This window comes from Mastacembelus armatus, chromosome 18 (genome assembly GCF_900324485.2).
Source record: "Mastacembelus armatus chromosome 18, fMasArm1.2, whole genome shotgun sequence".
Lineage (NCBI taxonomy): Eukaryota > Metazoa > Chordata > Actinopteri > Synbranchiformes > Mastacembelidae > Mastacembelus > Mastacembelus armatus.
The window spans coordinates 1,166,002-1,185,096 of NC_046650.1; the positions used below are offsets into that span (position 1 = coordinate 1,166,002).

At 42.3% G+C, this 19,095-nt stretch overlaps 1 protein-coding gene across 1 annotated transcript in view; it reads right to left on the bottom strand.

Moving 5' to 3' along the window:
- Positions 1–19,095, bottom strand: part of LOC113146156 (IgGFc-binding protein) — a 56,350-nt gene that overhangs the window by 24,983 nt on the left and 12,272 nt on the right. The window contains 34 exon segments of the mRNA XM_074933699.1: positions 272–415; positions 711–856; positions 1,207–1,331; positions 1,501–1,617; positions 2,144–2,282; positions 2,700–2,889; positions 5,643–5,791; positions 6,054–6,064; positions 6,067–6,195; positions 6,774–6,898; positions 7,155–7,270; positions 7,272–7,304; positions 7,479–7,505; positions 7,507–7,724; positions 7,957–8,098; positions 8,250–8,443; positions 8,839–8,943; positions 8,946–8,982; positions 9,269–9,471; positions 9,899–10,068; positions 10,855–10,879; positions 10,882–10,961; positions 11,242–11,385; positions 11,681–11,826; positions 12,178–12,302; positions 12,472–12,588; positions 13,115–13,253; positions 13,675–13,871; positions 16,625–16,766; positions 17,029–17,167; positions 17,745–17,873; positions 18,130–18,278; positions 18,453–18,697; positions 18,931–19,072. Of these exon segments, the coding sequence (XP_074789800.1) occupies positions 272–415; positions 711–856; positions 1,207–1,331; positions 1,501–1,617; positions 2,144–2,282; positions 2,700–2,889; positions 5,643–5,791; positions 6,054–6,064; positions 6,067–6,195; positions 6,774–6,898; positions 7,155–7,270; positions 7,272–7,304; positions 7,479–7,505; positions 7,507–7,724; positions 7,957–8,098; positions 8,250–8,443; positions 8,839–8,943; positions 8,946–8,982; positions 9,269–9,471; positions 9,899–10,068; positions 10,855–10,879; positions 10,882–10,961; positions 11,242–11,385; positions 11,681–11,826; positions 12,178–12,302; positions 12,472–12,588; positions 13,115–13,253; positions 13,675–13,871; positions 16,625–16,766; positions 17,029–17,167; positions 17,745–17,873; positions 18,130–18,278; positions 18,453–18,697; positions 18,931–19,072 (4,439 nt within the window).

Sequence of the window (19,095 nt, forward strand, 5' to 3'; positions counted from 1 at the left end):
ACAAATACAACAGCATCTCTGAAATCAACAAGCCCTCCAGTATAATGTGTCCTCTGAAATTAAATCAGGAATCATTCAGACAGTTACTGGGTAGCTAAGTGAAGACATTTTACGTTTTGACATTCCACGTGTTTTCCCAAAATGAAATATTCAATGTTAGTTTCACAGTGTCTCTACAAAATGTAATCAGTGTTCTCAAAATGTAGCTTGGTCACATGTAAACCTGCAAATTCTCAAACTACAGCACAAAGATGAATGTGCGTAAACTCACAAGTCATCCTCATCCTTTTCTGTCTGCCAGCTGTTCCCAAAGTCATTGACATTCCCTACCAGAGTGCCATCTGGTTTGGTGAAGTCATTGCCTGGATTCCCATCATAGTCGCCACAGAGACCACACATCTGGTCGTAGTAGGAGCTGAAGGGTCGAGAAAGGGGATTAAGATATGAACAGAAATATCTCAAGAAAACTATAAAGGCCAAATGCTGTTGGGCCCTTTTTTGGAATTCTACAAATATAGAGACAAGAAATGCCAATTAGTCCTTATTACTATGTTTTTGAGGCATATCTGGTTAATTCAGAAACAAAAATGGATGAATATTTGCTGTGGGTGCAAACATGTTGCCATCCAGTATAATGTGCAGCTGCAGAGAAAGGTCTACATGTCTGAGAGGGTGTGACCATCTGATTTGCACAATGCTTTATTACCAACCTAGGAACTGAGATTTGGGCGTAATGGTTTCCATCCCAGCGCACCCGCAGGCCGAAGGTTGTCTGCAGGGTGACGTACTGACCGGCAAGACTGAGAGACATGAGACGAGAGGGGGAGTGAGGGAGGGCCACCTGCAGTCCGTTGATCTGTTAGGACGAAGGAGGAAAAGATGGCACAAAGACAATGTTGAACGCAAATTAAAGGTACAGTTTTTATTTGCTCCCTGACAGCATTTCCAGTTTGTTGCAGCACAGATCATAATACATGCTGCAAAAATCCAGCACACAGGGATTAAGATTTCCAGCTGCCTAGTTTTAGGATACGATGACAGAGCACTGACACTGAAAAAACCTTTTTGGTCTGGGGACAGACCAAACACAAAGTTTGGGCAGATTTTTTGGATTATTGCATTAAAAGAGATAAAAGGGAGAAAAGTTATCTATATTTATAGACACAGAAATCCTTGTGAACCGGGGTAAATGTGATCCATACTGACCAGTGTCTTCCTGCCTTTCATCAGGGTCACAGTGATTCCATTCACAGTCACGTAGAGTTTTCTCAGGTAGGACACACCTGGCACTCCTCTCTCCTCATTCTTCCCTTCCACTGAGAACCAAGGGCCTGCACAGGCAGACCAACACCATACAGCTTTTACTCAAGTGAATACATTTATATTAGCACCAAAAGCCCAGCATGGCTTCGACACTACCAAATTGACACTAAGGCAGTATCTGTTTTTCATCAAAATGCATGTTGTGGATTGTATATAAATGTCTAAAGCTGCTCCTACCTGTGTTGTTGTTGCAGGATCTGGCCAGTGTGTAGGTGCATGTTCCCATGAAGCTGTAGAACTTCTTGTCAAATGTGTTGTAGTGAGGATCTCCAGAGACCACACAATCCTGAGAGCCTGAGAGACAAGAGCAAGCCGTCTGAACAACCCCGCAACTTCAGGCTAAAATGGCCACAATATTTTATTCATACTGGCTGTGAGTGGATGCCTGACTGCTTTCCTAAACTTTAACATCTCAGTAAAAATGATTAGTCTGTGTTTTCCTGGTATTTCACGAAATCTATATCTGACTGATGTTGTCCTTGGAGGGAAATTTCAAATTGACACGACAGAGGTTACATGGCCAACCTCAGTTCTATGAGTGGAAGTGCTAAAAATGCACATCAAATCAAATGCTGTGGAGGGCATGTTATATCAGAGACATTTAAAGCTCTTACAGGAAGATAAGCAGGCTTAAGAAGAGTTTGCAAATGCACACATATTCAACTGTTATCAAAAACCAAGCCAGTTCTAGGTTGTTCCATTGGCTTTCAGTGTTCAATCTAATATCGCCTATCTGAGGATATTTTAAGCTCCATGAGTATTTATTAAACAAACTGGAGTAAAAATCGAGCAGCTCATCATACAGTGAGTGTACACCTACCAGAGGGATAGCAGCCCAGCTCTCCATTCTGGAGTTTACACTCATGCAGTGGGGGGCATTCTGAGGCCACACAGGTAACGAAGGGAACATCACACCTACACTTGAGTTTGCAGTCCTCCACATAAAACTCCTCTCCAGGCTGAGGCACACACACACACACACACACACACACACACACACACACACACACACACACACACACACACACACACACACACATTTCATTGGTGTTAGCAGGAGGAAACTTAAACCAAAGACCAGTTTGAATGACAAACCTGCAGTTAATTGATATGAGTGAAAAACCAGACGAAACAATGTTCAAGACAACTGTCAGCTCAGTAGAGTTACCTGGTGAGTAGAGCTGCTGGTTTTGTGTTCTTTAAGATAAGATAGGATAAGATAAGATAATTCTTTATTGATCCCACAGTGGGGAAATTCAATTGTTACCACAGCTACAGGACAACCACAGTACGGTGCAAAGAATCAAAAACAAAAAGTGTGCAAAATGTGTGCAGAGATTACAGTGCAAATGTAGAGAAATGTCTTTTCTGTTTACCTCATAATATTGGCCATTGGTGTGTTTGCAGCCACACAAGCTGTTCTTGATGCATTTGCCGGCACTCAGGACGTAGCCGGGGTCACACACACAGGCCTCAGCGCAGGACCCACCACAGGAAGGAGGTTTCCCAGAACATGTCTCCTGACAGGGGTCTGCACAGGGCTCATAGTGGCTGTTGGGGGGGCAGCTGAGAGCTAGAGGGATGATGAGAGTCTGAGGTCAGTGATGGGGCATAAAGACAGATGCTGTCTGTGTTCACAGTATCTTTTTCATCTAATAATAATAATAATAATAATAATAATAATGATGCATTTTATTTATCGGCGACTTTCAAAAACACTCAAGGTCACCTTACAAAGACAAAAAAAGTGCAATAAAAATAATAAAACAAAATTAAATTACATAGAATTTACAGTTGTGAAAGCAATAAAACAATAAGGAAGATGTATATGGTGGTGTAGTCTGGTTAGGCTAATACAATGCACCAGTTATGTGGGGTGACTGAGTTTGAAGAGATGGGTTTTTAGATGAGATTTAAATGTGGAGATGGAGTCAATTGAACGGATTTCCAGGGGGAGTGTGTTCCAGAGTCGAGGGGCTGTTCAACTGAAAGCCCTGAGCCCCATGATGGATAAACGGGCAAGTGGAGTGGAAGAGAGGCCGAGGAGGAGCGGAGTGTACAGGAGGGTGTGTATGGGTTCAGGAGACCTAAGAGGTAAAGGGGGTGCCAGGTTATTGACCGCTTTGAAGGCGAGGAGAGGTATTTTAAATTCAATGCGGAGATGAACCCGGTAGCCAGTGGAGCTGTTTGAGGACAGGGCTGATGTGTTGGGTGAATGGGGTTTTGGAGATGATACGGGCAGCTGCATTCTGAACCAGTTGAAGTTTATGGAGGGACTTGTGTGGTAGAGTTACAGTAGTCAAGTCGGGATGTGACGAGGGCATGGGCCAAAATTGCTGTGGTTTGGAGTGAGTGATGGACAAAGACAATTGATATTGCGGTGGTGGAAATAGGCAGACCGGGTGATGTTGTGAAGGAGAGGGTGCTGTCGAGGATGACGCCCAGACTCTTAACCTGAGGGGAGGGTGGGATGGCGGAGTTGCCTATCATAATGGAAAAGCTGTCAGATTTGGAGAGGGTGATTTTGGACCCAAAAAGAAGATATTCACTTTTGTTGCTGTTGAGTTTAAGGAAGTTTTGTGAAAAGCAGGTTCCAATTTCGGTATGAATATATTGCCAAGTGGAAGTAGGTAAATGATGAATAGGAGCGGCCCCAGGACAGAGGCCTGGGGCACGCCGCTGTTAACAGGAGAGGGTTGTGATTTATGATTCTTGATTTCAACAAACTGAGTGCGGTCTGTGAGGTATGAGGTAAACCAACAAAGTGCTGTGTTATGGATGCTAGACGGTGGTGGGAGATAGTGTCAAAAACTGCTGTGAGGTCAAGGAGGATGAGTATGGTAAGGAGTCCAGAGTCAGCTGCCATGAGAAGATTGTTTGTTATTTTCATTAGGGCAGTTTCTATACTGTGAAGTGGATGGAAACCGGACTGAAAATCTTCGTAGAGGCTATTGAGGGTAAGATGATTATGGATCTGTGATGCAACTGTCTTTTCCAGGATTTTTGAAATGAATGGAAGATTTGAAATTGGTCAAAAGTTATTTAAGTCACTGGGGTCTGAACCAGGTTTTTTGAGAATAGGGGAATTACTCCTAATTTGAGGGGTGATGAGCGGAACGTGTGGTAAGGGAGGAGTGAATGATGTTAGTAATAAGGGGGTAGACAGAGTTTCACAAGGTTGTTGGAAGGGGATCGAGCTGGGCGGGTAGATGGTTTGGATTTAGATATGATAGAAGATTTGTGGGGGTTTTACACAGCATGGAACAGATGGTCAAAGATGTGTTGGCCTAAAGAATGCATGTTTCTAGTGTTTTAGGGTTTTAGAAGGCCTGTAAATAACTGCCAACAATTTGTTTAGTGCTGGTAGAGGCCTGAAGGTAGAAGACACTTGAACAAACATGTGAGGTCTTTTCCAGTATGAGTCCACCCTTTTTTGTTAAGCTATATAACCCTGATTCTGGAAGAGAAAGACAGAGAATTCTGTAAAGACTTTCTCTCCGGGCACCCGTGATTACACCTGAGATGATTCATCACAACTTGTGTTTGTTTCTGAGAATTAGCAACTCTCAAGCTTAAAGAAATTTCCACGACAAGATATTTCAGTCATTGTTGGGAGTTGAAAGTTGGATAATGGAGATATAGTTGAGTGAGAAATGAGTTCCTGTGAGTGACCAGATGATCTCCATTGGGGAGAATGTCGATTGCAGAAGAAAGTGATGACAAATCAATATTTTTAATATTTCTGAATGTGATGGACATTTTGTATTGAAAAGAGGCAGGTTAACACTGAATGAGAATCGTTTATGATCAGAAACTGGAATGTCCAGAATAACAGAGTTTATCGGAGCAACACCAGTGCAGCAGATGAGATCCACAATGTGTCCTTTTACGTGGGTAGGGGAATCCTGTACTGACATAGAGAAAAACTTTCCAAACAGGCTGAAAAGTCTCTTGTGGTTGTGCTGTTGACATTGTCCATGTTGAATATTAAAGTCACCCAGCAATATCACATTTGGAGACATGGAGCATATGGTACCAAGAAAAGCAGAGTTCATTTATAAAATCAGGTTTGGCTTAGGTGGTCTGTAAACAGTAGCTAAGATTGGGCGAATTCGGCCTTTGATTTTAATAACAATTGATTCATATGAGCTGTGGGCAGGAACAGTGACTGTGGATAGTTTGTACTTCTCGTTGTGAAGTATCGTTGTATGTGCAAATTAGATCTGCTGCAGCTGACTGACTGTGAGCTGCTGCCTTGGTGACTTAGGAGTCTGTTGGACTGTGCTAACTTCTCTCAGACATGAGAACTTAAAAACAACACTCACGGCAAGAAGGTTTCATTCCTCCAGGGACCAATGCTGACCCCACGGTCCTGGCACTCATTCACATAGGCTTCAATGGCTTCACACAGAATGGGCTTAGCTCCATCCAACTCACACAGGTCAAAGATACAGTTCTTGAAGTAAATCTGAATGCACGCACACACATAGATTGTTGATTTAACAGTGCAGACAAATCTGTCTGTTCATCTTATACAGGAAATTCATATTTATATATCCTTATTTTTTGACTTATTTGCGGCTTCAAACTGTGCAAAAAGATCTAGTGCAAAAGGTTGTTTGAGTGTCATTGTACTGCTTGAGTAGACTAACAGTTTCACAACAGCAAATAGGGAACTGTTTCACATTTGTGTTTACTGCATATGTGTGTATGTGTGTGTGTGTAGTTACATTGGGGTTGACTTGGGATGGCACACAGCAAAAGGGCCCTTTTTGTCAAGCAGGATGCCACAGTATCCAGAGCTCTCATACACTTCCTGCTTTCCTTCCTCACACCCAGGGATGGTGGTGTTGGGTTTCTTATTACACCCTGTTGATACAGTTAGTTATAGACCCTCTGTTTGTGTTACTCAGTTTCCAGAGAGAACAAAGAATGGTGGCAAACGGTGCTCCCATGAAGTGATTCACTGGCTACAGTTATGATGTTTTGACTACGTTTTCATCAGGTCATTTTCAACATGTGACGCAGAGAAGGTCCATGTCCCAATCTAGTCTGTTCAAGACACTTGCTGTATAACACAGTCTAGTACAGCAGCACTACTAAAGCCCGCAAAATTACTAAATAACATCATCCCCCGTCTGGCATAGCCCTGACAAAACAGAACATCATAGCCGCAATTGACTTCAGTTGCTACAGGCTAAGATTAGCTAGTCAACCACAAATTAAAAATAAGAAGGATTGACTAAACATGATTTAAAACCAACATGGAGTGTGATCTCAGGACCATGACAAGGACTAAATCTAAAAATAGCAGATAACAAAGAGAGAAATGCATTCTTATATCCATGCCTGTGAAGATTCTCAGTCGTCCAGGGGAAGTTATCGTAAGGTTGAGTCATGGCAGCTGGACTTTCAGTTTTAAGCTTTCAGTCCATGCAATACTCACTCTGGATCAGAGTCTCAGCTGTGTCCAAAGTCATTGGCATTGTTGGTCAACGATCCATCTGGCTTACGGAAGTCATTATTGGGATTTCCATCATAATCTCCACACAGTCCACACAGGATGTTCTGATAGCTGCAGATTAGAAGAAAATCAGCAATTAGTGATCTGTAGAAGTGAGGGGCAACAATTGCTGTTACTTCTCAAGCAGGTCACACTCTGGCCATAAATTATGGACTTCTCATTTTATCCAAAACACTGACATTTTCATTGATTATCACAGTTATTTTCAGCATCATTTCAAAACTTCCCTTAAAAATTGAATCCTGTGTGGTTGGACTTTACATCTAAAAAGGTATTGTGTGGCAGCACCTGGTCAGTCTTCACTCACTCTTTGATAACTTTGATGTCCATATAATGGTTTCCATCAAAGCGAACAGTCACACCAAAGTTGGTGGACACAGTGTAGTGCAATCCTGACATGAACACAGAAACACCGGAGACTGGGCGTCACTGGCAGGTTTACTTTGGTTCCATTCACCTGTGTGGAGAAAGCAGGCGTGAAAAGGTACATTTTCTACAATATGCAAATGATTTCTGAACAACAGGACTTGCAAAGTCCATTTTCCAAGACTTGCAAATGTCACAGATGTGACAATAGTCTGATTGTTGAATAACAGTGTTAGGTGTGTGGTTCCCCCTCTCAGTTCTTTACCTGAACAATGCCACCTTTGAGATAGGATGATCGTCACTGTGTGTACATACACATGTACAGCTGTCACATAGGAAATGGTAGGTATGTTATAACGATTTTCATTGTCAGCATAGACCTCAAAGTATGGCAGAGACGTTTGATTGCAGGGTCGTGTCATCAGATAGCTGCAGTTTCCCATGAAGTTGTAGTAGAGCTTGTCAAAGGTGCTGTAGTGCGGGTCACCACATGCTATGCATGTGGATGTATCTAAGGAAATAACAAATGAAGATGAGCAGGTTAGCAGTTAGCTTGTTATAAATATATCTTCAAGTTCAAGAAAGACCCAAGTACCACCACCAATCACCACTGGAACTTCACTGTCAAGTTCCCTAGCTCACTTGTACAAACTATGGCACATTTAGGAATACTTTTCAAACTAGATCATTTCAAGCTGCCAGTGGTCTCTAGCAATTCCTTGACAAGTCCCAGAGCCTTTTACCTTTTGGATAGCAGCCGGCAACACCATTAATCTCGCGACACTCTTCAGTGGGGTCACAGGAGTTATCAACACATTCCAAAGTGTAGTTCCCTGCACAGCGACACAGCTTGGAGCAACCATCTCCAAATATGACCTCTCCAGGCTGAAACCAAATTCAACAAAGGGTCAATGCTGGCTGTATGTATTGTATGTGACCAAACTATATTGTACAACCTTCTTGTCATTTATTGTCTAGACATTACATTTTTACATTAACATTTATGTACATGGCAACAATAACTAGGACATCTGACCTCATAATAGTTATTCTGGTCATCCAAACAGCCACATTTGTCCAGTGGCACACAGCGTGGGCCCTTGAAGACAAATCCTGGTTTGCAGAAGCAGCCACTGATACAGGAGCCAGAACAGTTGGTAGAGGGTTCCATACACGTGGGGATACAAGCTGGACCACAGTCTATATATTCTGCATCAGGAGGGCATGGTTCTATATAGCACAAAAATGGTGGATGAGTAATGGAGGTAAGTAAATATAAGGACAAAGAATTATCAAGGAAACATTATAGGAAACATTGGATAAGGACATGTCATACTTGGTGGTTTTGGTGTAGATGGTTTGGCAGTTGTTGGTGTTGCTGTAGATGGTTTGGCAGTTGTTGGGTTGGTGTAGAGGGTTTGGCAGTTGTTGGTTTTGGAGTAGATGGTTTGGCAGTTGTTGGTGTTGCTATTAGTTGTTCCTAGAGATGTTGGAATAACAGCACATGACATTACATGGCATTTAAATAGAAACCAATAAAAAAGTAAGCAGTTGCACAATTTGCTCAGTGTTATCAAATAGTTGCTACATGTCTATTTGTGTGTATGTGTCTGTGTTTAACATACCCAGAGAGTGGCAACCATATTCACCATCCTGTAGTTGGCAGCTCTCAGTGGTTGGGTCACAACTACTGTTGTGACACTGGATCAAACCTCCACTGTGACACACACCTTCTGCTCACACCCCTCCATGTACCAGTCATCATCCACCTAACAAACATGTGCAGTTTAATTATACATTTAGCTCTTTCGATCACAAAAGCATCACTGTATAAGGCAGATACAGTTCTAGCTCATTGGCCTGATGTAAAGCAATATGAACACAATTTTATTTCAGTGTAGTGTGATTGAGAAGTCGAATTATATTTACTTCATTCCACAGTAACAACTTTATTTCTACATGTAGGTCACGGTATGATCATGCAGTATGTGGTGTTTTTAGATCAGTATAAATAGATAAATGTAATTAAGTCACATGGAGGTTGTTCCCACTTACAGGGTGATAGGCTCCGCTGCTGTCCATGCAGCCACAGTCTCTCAGTGACACACACTTGTTGTCGCTGAGGATGAAGCCTGGGTTACACTCACAACCCTCCACACACACGTTGTCACAGCCCAGCGGGCCAACCACACCCAGGCATGTCTCTGGACAGGAACTCATACACAGGGAGTAGGAGCTGTTGGGTGGACAGGCCAGGGCTGCATGGAGGAACAGAGGGAGGGAAGTAGAGATGATGGTAACAGGCAGGGTAGGGGGTAGGGTGAATTGTTAGAGGAGGGGCAGAAGGATGAATCAAAGAGAATGAAAACAGAGGTAGATGATTAAGACAATGATGAAAAGATGAATGTTAAATAAGATGTGGGTAGGGTGTTGGAGTTTATTATTACCCAGTAGCACCTGGGTACAGTAACATACTTCTGTAACACACACTTTTCACTGTTACCTGATTAATTGAGATAATTACCATCATATTAATCATTACTGAAAGTAATCATTCGTTGTGGCCCTAGTTTAAATCTTACTGGCTGTGATGAAGTAAATTGTAAAAACTGGAGTGTAATAATGATAACTTGCTTGCAGTGACAAGAAAAGAAAGTTTGTCACATTTAGATACTGGGGGCTTACGGCAGAAGTCTGGAGTCCTCCACTGGTGGACTTTGGCTCCAGCACTCTGGCAGGCATCAGTGTAGGCCTGGAGCTGGTCACATAGTACATGCTGCTGGCCATTGAACTGACACATGTCATACACACAGCTCTGGAAGAACGGAGTGGGGTTCACCACGGTGACACAGTCCCTGGAGCAGAGAAGAGCAATCACTCAGTTTACAGTTTTAGCATTTTCAATTCTGACAGTAGAGACATGAAAGGAACTTAGAAAAAGGGTGGTCCCATGAAACAAAGGTCTATGGCTGGATTCAAACTGCAGTTCATGCTTTAGTGTGGTTCAGAGTCCGGTGCTGTTCATGTGACTTCCAAGGACAAGTTACAATTGTAATCTGAAATAAGATAAATCAGTGAGATAACAAAGATAATCTGAACCTATGATTTTTCTGTGACAATCCTGTCATGATCCGTTGGTCATGGTCCTCATCACCATTGGTCTTCAACCAATCCCACGCTTCATTCACTGTACTCCCTAATAAACTTTGGTATACTCTGCTTCGGTATCTGGGTACTTGTGTTTGACGGGGTCGTGATCCATACTAATTTGTACACAAATCATGACAAATCCAGTGACCATTAGTCACCTCTTTCAAAACAAATCACTCCCAGTGCGGGTGTAAAGCCGGAAAAAAAATAAAGTATCACTTGAACACATTCAGACTGATGTTACTGTTTTAGAATCACATTGTCTAGCTCCTATTGTCTGTAGTCTGTATGTAATCTGATACATACCAACCAGATAAATAAGTGTGACACTGCTCAGATCAGATTTTAATGGGATAGACCAAAGGTAAACACAGGAAAATAAAAATATTTAATTAATGAAGATTTCACTGAAACAGATAAGTTAACCACATTTACAAGAAAAATTCACAAATTATTCCCTATTAAAGTTAATATGCAAACATAATAATTACCTAAAGGGTCCAGCAGGGTCTTTCATTTGCCACATTTGTCTGGTTTCACCACCTCAGCCTCAAGTGTGGGGTCACAGTCTGGTTCAGGCCTGGTACCTGGGTTACACCTGATCAGAACAAATACAACAGCATCTCTGAAATCAACAAGCCCTCCAGTATAATGTGTCCTCTGAAATTAAATCAGGAATCATTCAGACAGTTACTGGGTAGCTAAGTGAAGACATTTTACGTTTTGACATTCCACGTGTTTTCCCAAAATGAAATATTCAATGTTAGTTTCACAGTGTCTCTACAAAATGTAATCAGTGTTCTCAAAATGTAGCTTGGTCACATGTAAACCTGCAAATTCTCAAACTACAGCACAAAGATGAATGTGCGTAAACTCACAAGTCATCCTCATCCTTTTCTGTCTGCCAGCTGTTCCCAAAGTCATTGACATTCCCTACCAGAGTGCCATCTGGTTTGGTGAAGTCATTGCCTGGATTCCCATCATAGTCGCCACAGAGACCACACATCTGGTCGTAGTAGGAGCTGAAGGGTCGAGAAAGGGGATTAAGATATGAACAGAAATATCTCAAGAAAACTATAAAGGCCAAATGCTGTTGGGCCCTTTTTTGGAATTCTACAAATATAGAGACAAGAAATGCCAATTAGTCCTTATTACTATGTTTTTGAGGCATATCTGGTTAATTCAGAAACAAAAATGGATGAATATTTGCTGTGGGTGCAAACATGTTGCCATCCAGTATAATGTGCAGCTGCAGAGAAAGGTCTACATGTCTGAGAGGGTGTGACCATCTGATTTGCACAATGCTTTATTACCAACCTAGGAACTGAGATTTGGGCGTAATGGTTTCCATCCCAGCGCACCCGCAGGCCGAAGGTTGTCTGCAGGGTGACGTACTGACCGGCAAGACTGAGAGACATGAGACGAGAGGGGGAGTGAGGGAGGGCCACCTGCAGTCCGTTGATCTGTTAGGACGAAGGAGGAAAAGATGGCACAAAGACAATGTTGAACGCAAATTAAAGGTACAGTTTTTATTTGCTCCCTGACAGCATTTCCAGTTTGTTGCAGCACAGATCATAATACATGCTGCAAAAAATCCAGCACACAGGGATTAAGATTTCCAGCTGCCTAGTTTTAGGATACGATGACAGAGCACTGACACTGAAAAAACCTTTTTGGTCTGGGGACAGACCAAACACAAAGTTTGGGCAGATTTTTTGGATTATTGCATTAAAAGAGATAAAAGGGAGAAAAGTTATCTATATTTATAGACACAGAAATCCTTGTGAACCGGGGTAAATGTGATCCATACTGACCAGTGTCTTCCTGCCTTTCATCAGGGTCACAGTGATTCCATTCACAGTCACGTAGAGTTTTCTCAGGTAGGACACACCTGGCACTCCTCTCTCCTCATTCTTCCCTTCCACTGAGAACCAAGGGCCTGCACAGGCAGACCAACACCATACAGCTTTTACTCAAGTGAATACATTTATATTAGCACCAAAAGCCCAGCATGGCTTCGACACTACCAAATTGACACTAAGGCAGTATCTGTTTTTCATCAAAATGCATGTTGTGGATTGTATATAAATGTCTAAAGCTGCTCCTACCTGTGTTGTTGTTGCAGGATCTGGCCAGTGTGTAGGTGCATGTTCCCATGAAGCTGTAGAACTTCTTGTCAAATGTGTTGTAGTGAGGATCTCCAGAGACCACACAATCCTGAGAGCCTGAGAGACAAGAGCAAGCCGTCTGAACAACCCCGCAACTTCAGGCTAAAATGGCCACAATATTTTATTCATACTGGCTGTGAGTGGATGCCTGACTGCTTTCCTAAACTTTAACATCTCAGTAAAAATGATTAGTCTGTGTTTTCCTGGTATTTCACGAAATCTATATCTGACTGATGTTGTCCTTGGAGGGAAATTTCAAATTGACACGACAGAGGTTACATGGCCAACCTCAGTTCTATGAGTGGAAGTGCTAAAAATGCACATCAAATCAAATGCTGTGGAGGGCATGTTATATCAGAGACATTTAAAGCTCTTACAGGAAGATAAGCAGGCTTAAGAAGAGTTTGCAAATGCACACATATTCAACTGTTATCAAAAACCAAGCCAGTTCTAGGTTGTTCCATTGGCTTTCAGTGTTCAATCTAATATCGCCTATCTGAGGATATTTTAAGCTCCATGAGTATTTATTAAACAAACTGGAGTAAAAATCGAGCAGCTCATCATACAGTGAGTGTACACCTACCAGAGGGATAGCAGCCCAGCTCTCCATTCTGGAGTTTACACTCATGCAGTGGGGGGCATTCTGAGGCCACACAGGTAACGAAGGGAACATCACACCTACACTTGAGTTTGCAGTCCTCCACATAAAACTCCTCTCCAGGCTGAGGCACACACACACACACACACACACACACACACACACACACACACACACACACACACACACACACACACACACACACACATTTCATTGGTGTTAGCAGGAGGAAACTTAAACCAAAGACCAGTTTGAATGACAAACCTGCAGTTAATTGATATGAGTGAAAAACCAGACGAAACAATGTTCAAGACAACTGTCAGCTCAGTAGAGTTACCTGGTGAGTAGAGCTGCTGGTTTTGTGTTCTTTAAGATAAGATAGGATAAGATAAGATAATTCTTTATTGATCCCACAGTGGGGAAATTCAATTGTTACCACAGCTACAGGACAACCACAGTACGGTGCAAAGAATCAAAAACAAAAAGTGTGCAAAATGTGTGCAGAGATTACAGTGCAAATGTAGAGAAATGTCTTTTCTGTTTACCTCATAATATTGGCCATTGGTGTGTTTGCAGCCACACAAGCTGTTCTTGATGCATTTGCCGGCACTCAGGACGTAGCCGGGGTCACACACACAGGCCTCAGCGCAGGACCCACCACAGGAAGGAGGTTTCCCAGAACATGTCTCCTGACAGGGGTCTGCACAGGGCTCATAGTGGCTGTTGGGGGGGCAGCTGAGAGCTAGAGGGATGATGAGAGTCTGAGGTCAGTGATGGGGCATAAAGACAGATGCTGTCTGTGTTCACAGTATCTTTTTCATCTAATAATAATAATAATAATAATAATAATAATGATGCATTTTATTTATCGGCGACTTTCAAAAACACTCAAGGTCACCTTACAAAGACAAAAAAAGTGCAATAAAAATAATAAAACAAAATTAAATTACATAGAATTTACAGTTGTGAAAGCAATAAAACAATAAGGAAGATGTATATGGTGGTGTAGTCTGGTTAGGCTAATACAATGCACCAGTTATGTGGGGTGACTGAGTTTGAAGAGATGGGTTTTTAGATGAGATTTAAATGTGGAGATGGAGTCAATTGAACGGATTTCCAGGGGGAGTGTGTTCCAGAGTCGAGGGGCTGTTCAACTGAAAGCCCTGAGCCCCATGATGGATAAACGGGCAAGTGGAGTGGAAGAGAGGCCGAGGAGGAGCGGAGTGTACAGGAGGGTGTGTATGGGTTCAGGAGACCTAAGAGGTAAAGGGGGTGCCAGGTTATTGACCGCTTTGAAGGCGAGGAGAGGTATTTTAAATTCAATGCGGAGATGAACCCGGTAGCCAGTGGAGCTGTTTGAGGACAGGGCTGATGTGTTGGGTGAATGGGGTTTTGGAGATGATACGGGCAGCTGCATTCTGAACCAGTTGAAGTTTATGGAGGGACTTGTGTGGTAGAGTTACAGTAGTCAAGTCGGGATGTGACGAGGGCATGGGCCAAAATTGCTGTGGTTTGGAGTGAGTGATGGACAAAGACAATTGATATTGCGGTGGTGGAAATAGGCAGACCGGGTGATGTTGTGAAGGAGAGGGTGCTGTCGAGGATGACGCCCAGACTCTTAACCTGAGGGGAGGGTGGGATGGCGGAGTTGCCTATCATAATGGAAAAGCTGTCAGATTTGGAGAGGGTGATTTTGGACCCAAAAAGAAGATATTCACTTTTGTTGCTGTTGAGTTTAAGGAAGTTTTGTGAAAAGCAGGTTCCAATTTCGGTATGAATATATTGCCAAGTGGAAGTAGGTAAATGATGAATAGGAGCGGCCCCAGGACAGAGGCCTGGGGCACGCCGCTGTTAACAGGAGAGGGTTGTGATTTATGATTCTTGATTTCAACAAACTGAGTGCGGTCTGTGAGGTATGAGGTAAACCAACAAAGTGCTGTGTTATGGATGCTAGACGGTGGTGGGAGATAGTGTCAAAAACTGCTGTGAGGTCAAGGAGGATGAGTATGGTAAGGAGTCCAGAGTCAGCTGCCATGAGAAGATTGTTTGTTATTTTCATTAGGGCAGTTTCTATACTGTGAAGTGGATGGAAACCGGACTGAAAATCTTCGTAGAGGCTATTGAGGGTAAGATGATTATGGATCTGTGATGCAACTGTCTTTTCCAGGATTTTTGAAATGAATGGAAGATTTGAAATTGGTCAAAAGTTATTTAAGTCACTGGGGTCTGAACCAGGTTTTTTGAGAATAGGGGAATTACTCCTAATTTGAGGGGTGATGAGACGGAACGTGTGGTAAGGGAGGAGTGAATGATGTTAGTAATAAGGGGGTAGACAGAGTTTCACAAGGTTTGTTGGAAGGGGATCGAGCTGGCGGGTAGATGGTTTGGATTTAGATATGATAGAAGATTGTGGGGGTTTTACACAGCATGGAACAGATGGTCAAAGATGTGTTGGCCTAAAGAATGCATGTTTCTAGTGTTTTAGGGTTTTAGAGGCCTGTAAATAACTGCCAACAATTTGTTTAGTGCTGGTAGAGGCCTGAAGGTAGAAGACACTTGAACAAACATGTGAGGTCTTTTCCAGTATGAGTCCACCCTTTTTTGTTAAGCTATATAACCCTGATTCTGGAAGAGAAAGACAGAGAATTCTGTAAAGACTTCTCTCCGGGCACCCGTGATTACACCTGAGATGATTCATCACAACTTGTGTTTGTTTCTGAGAATTAGCAACTCTCAAGCTTAAAGAAATTTCCACGACAAGATATTTCAGTCATTGTTGGGAGTTGAAAGTTGGATAATGGAGATATAGTTGAGTGAGAAATGAGTTCCTGTGAGTGACCAGATGATCTCCATTGGGGAGAATGTCGATTGCAGAAGAAAGTGATGACAAATCAATATTTTTAATATTTCTGAATGTGATGGACATTTTTGTATTGAAAAGAGGCAGGTTAACACTGAATGAGAATAGTTTATGATCAGAAACTGGAATGTCCAGAATAACAGAGTTTATCGGAGCAACACCAGTGCAGCAGATGAGATCCACAATGTGTCCTTTTACGTGGGTAGGGGAATCCATGTACTGACATAGAGAAAAACTTTCCAAACAGGCTGAAAAGTCTCTTGTGGTTGTGCTGTTGACATTGTCCATGTGAATATTAAAGTCACCCAGCAATATCACATTTGGAGACATGGAGCATATGGTACCAAGAAAAGCAGAGTTCATTTATAAAATCAGGTTTGGGCTTAGGTGGTCTGTAAACAGTAGCTAAGATTGGGCGAATTCGGCCTTTGATTTTAATAACAATTGATTCATATGAGCTGTGGGCAGGAACAGTGACTGTGGATAGTTTGTACTTCTCGTTGTGAAGTATCGTTGTATGTGCAAATTAGATCTGCTGCAGCTGACTGACTGTGAGCTGCTGCCTTGGTGACTTAGGAGTCTGTTGGACTGTTGCTAACTTCTCTCAGACATGAGAACTTAAAAACAACACTCACGGCAGAAGGTTTCATTCCTCCAGGGACCAATGCTGACCCCACGGTCCTGGCACTCATTCACATAGGCTTCAATGGCTTCACACAGAATGGGCTTAGCTCCATCCAACTCACACAGGTCAAAGATACAGTTCTTGAAGTAAATCTGAATGCACGCACACACATAGATTGTTGATTTAACAGTGCAGACAAATCTGTCTGTTCATCTTATACAGGAAATTCATATTTATATATCCTTATTTTTTGACTTATTTGCGGCTTCAAACTTGTGCAAAAAGATCTAGTGCAAAAGGTTGTTTGAGTGTCATTGTACTGCTTGAGTAGACTAACAGTTTCACAACAGCAAAATAGGGAACTGTTTCACATTTGTGTTTACTGCATATGTGTGTATGTGTGTGTGTAGTTACATTGGGGTTGACTTTGGGATGGCACACAGCAAAAGGGCCCTTTTTGTCAAGCAGGATGCCACAGTATCCAGAGCTCTCATACACTTCCTGCTTTCCTTCCTCACACCCAGGGATGGTGGTGTTGGGTTTCTTATTACACCTGTTGATACAGTTAGTTATAGACCCTCTGTTTGTGTTACTCAGTTTCCAGAGAGAACAAAGAATGGCGGCAAACTGGTGCTCCCATGAAGTTGATTCACTGGCTACAGTTATGATGTTTTGACTACGTTTTCATCAGGTCATTTTCAACATGTGACGCAGAAGGTCCATGTTCCCAATCTAGTCTGTTCAAGACACTTGCTGTATAACACAGTCTAGTACAGCAGCACTACTAAAGCCCGCAAAATTACTAAATAACATCATCACCCGTCTGGCATAGCCCTGACAAAACAGAACATCATAGCCGCAATTGACTTCAGTTGCTACAGGCTAAGATTAGCTAGTCAACCACAAATTAAAAATAAGAAGATTGACTAAACATGATTAAAACCAACATGGAGTGTTGATCTCAGGACCATGACAAGGACTAAATCTAAAAATAGCAGATAACAAAGAGAGAAATGCATTCTTATATCCATGTCTGTGAAGATTCTCAGTCGTCCAGGGGAAGTTATCGTAAGGTTGAGTCATGGCAGCTGGACTTTCAGTTTTAAGCTTTCAGTCCATGCAATACTCACTCTGGATCAGAGTTCCAGCTGTGTCCAAAGTCATTGGCATTGTTGGTCAACGATCCATCTGGCTTACGGAAGTCATTATTGGGATTTCCATCATAATCTCCACACAGTCCACACAGGATGTTCTGATAGCTGCAGATTAGAAGAAAATCAGCAATTAGTGATCTGTAGAAGTGAGGGCAACAATTGCTGTTACTTCTCAAGCAGGTCACACTCTGGCCATAAATTATGGACTTCTCATTTTATCCAAAACACTGACATTTTCATTGATTATCACAGGTTATTTTCAGCATCATTTCAAAACTTCCCTTAAAAATTGAATCCTGTGTGGTTGGACTTTACATCTAAAAAGGTATTGTGTGGCAGCACCTGGTCAGTCTTCACTCACTCTTTGATAACTTTGATGTCCATATAATGGTTTCCATCAAAGCGAACAGTCACACCAAAGTTGGTGGACACAGTGTAGTGCAATCCTGACATGAACACAGAAACACCGGAGACTGGCGTCACTGGCAGGTTTACTTTGGTTCCATTCACCTGTGTGGAGAAAGCAGGCGTGAAAAGGTACATTTTCTACAATATGCAAATGATTTCTGAACAACAGGACTTGCAAAGTCCATTTTCCAAGACTTGCAAATGTCACAGATGTGACAATAGTCTGATTGTTGAATAACAGTGTTAGGTGTGTGGTTCCCCCTCTCAGTTCTTTACCTGAACAATGCCACCTTTGAGAATGGAGATCGTCACTGTGTGTACATACACATGTACAGCTGTCACATAGGAAATGGTAGGTATGTTATAACGATTTTCATTGTCAGCATAGACCTCAAAGTATGGCAGAGACGTTTGATTGCAGGGTCGTGTCATCAGATAGCTGCAGTTTCCCATGAAGTTGTAGTAGAGCTTGTCAAAGGTGCTGTAGTGCGGGTCACCACATGCTATGCATGTGGATGTATCTAAGGAAATAACAAATGAAGATGAGCAGGTTAGCAGTTAGCTTGTTATAAATATATCTTCAAGTTCAAGAAAGACCCAAGTACCACCACCAATCACCACTGGAACTTCACTGTCAAGTTCCCTAGCTCACTTGTACAAACTATGGCACATTTAGGAATACTTTTCAAACTAGATCATTTCAAGCTGCCAGTGGTCTCTAGCAATTCCTTGACAAGTCACCAGAGCCTTTTACCTTTTGGATAGCAGCCGGCAACACCATTAATCTCGCGACACTCTTCAGTGGGGTCACAGGAGTTATCAACACATTCCAAAGTGTAGTTCCCTGCACAGCGACACAGCTTGGAGCAACCATCTCCAAATATGACCTCTCCAGGCTGAAACCAAATTCAACAAAGGG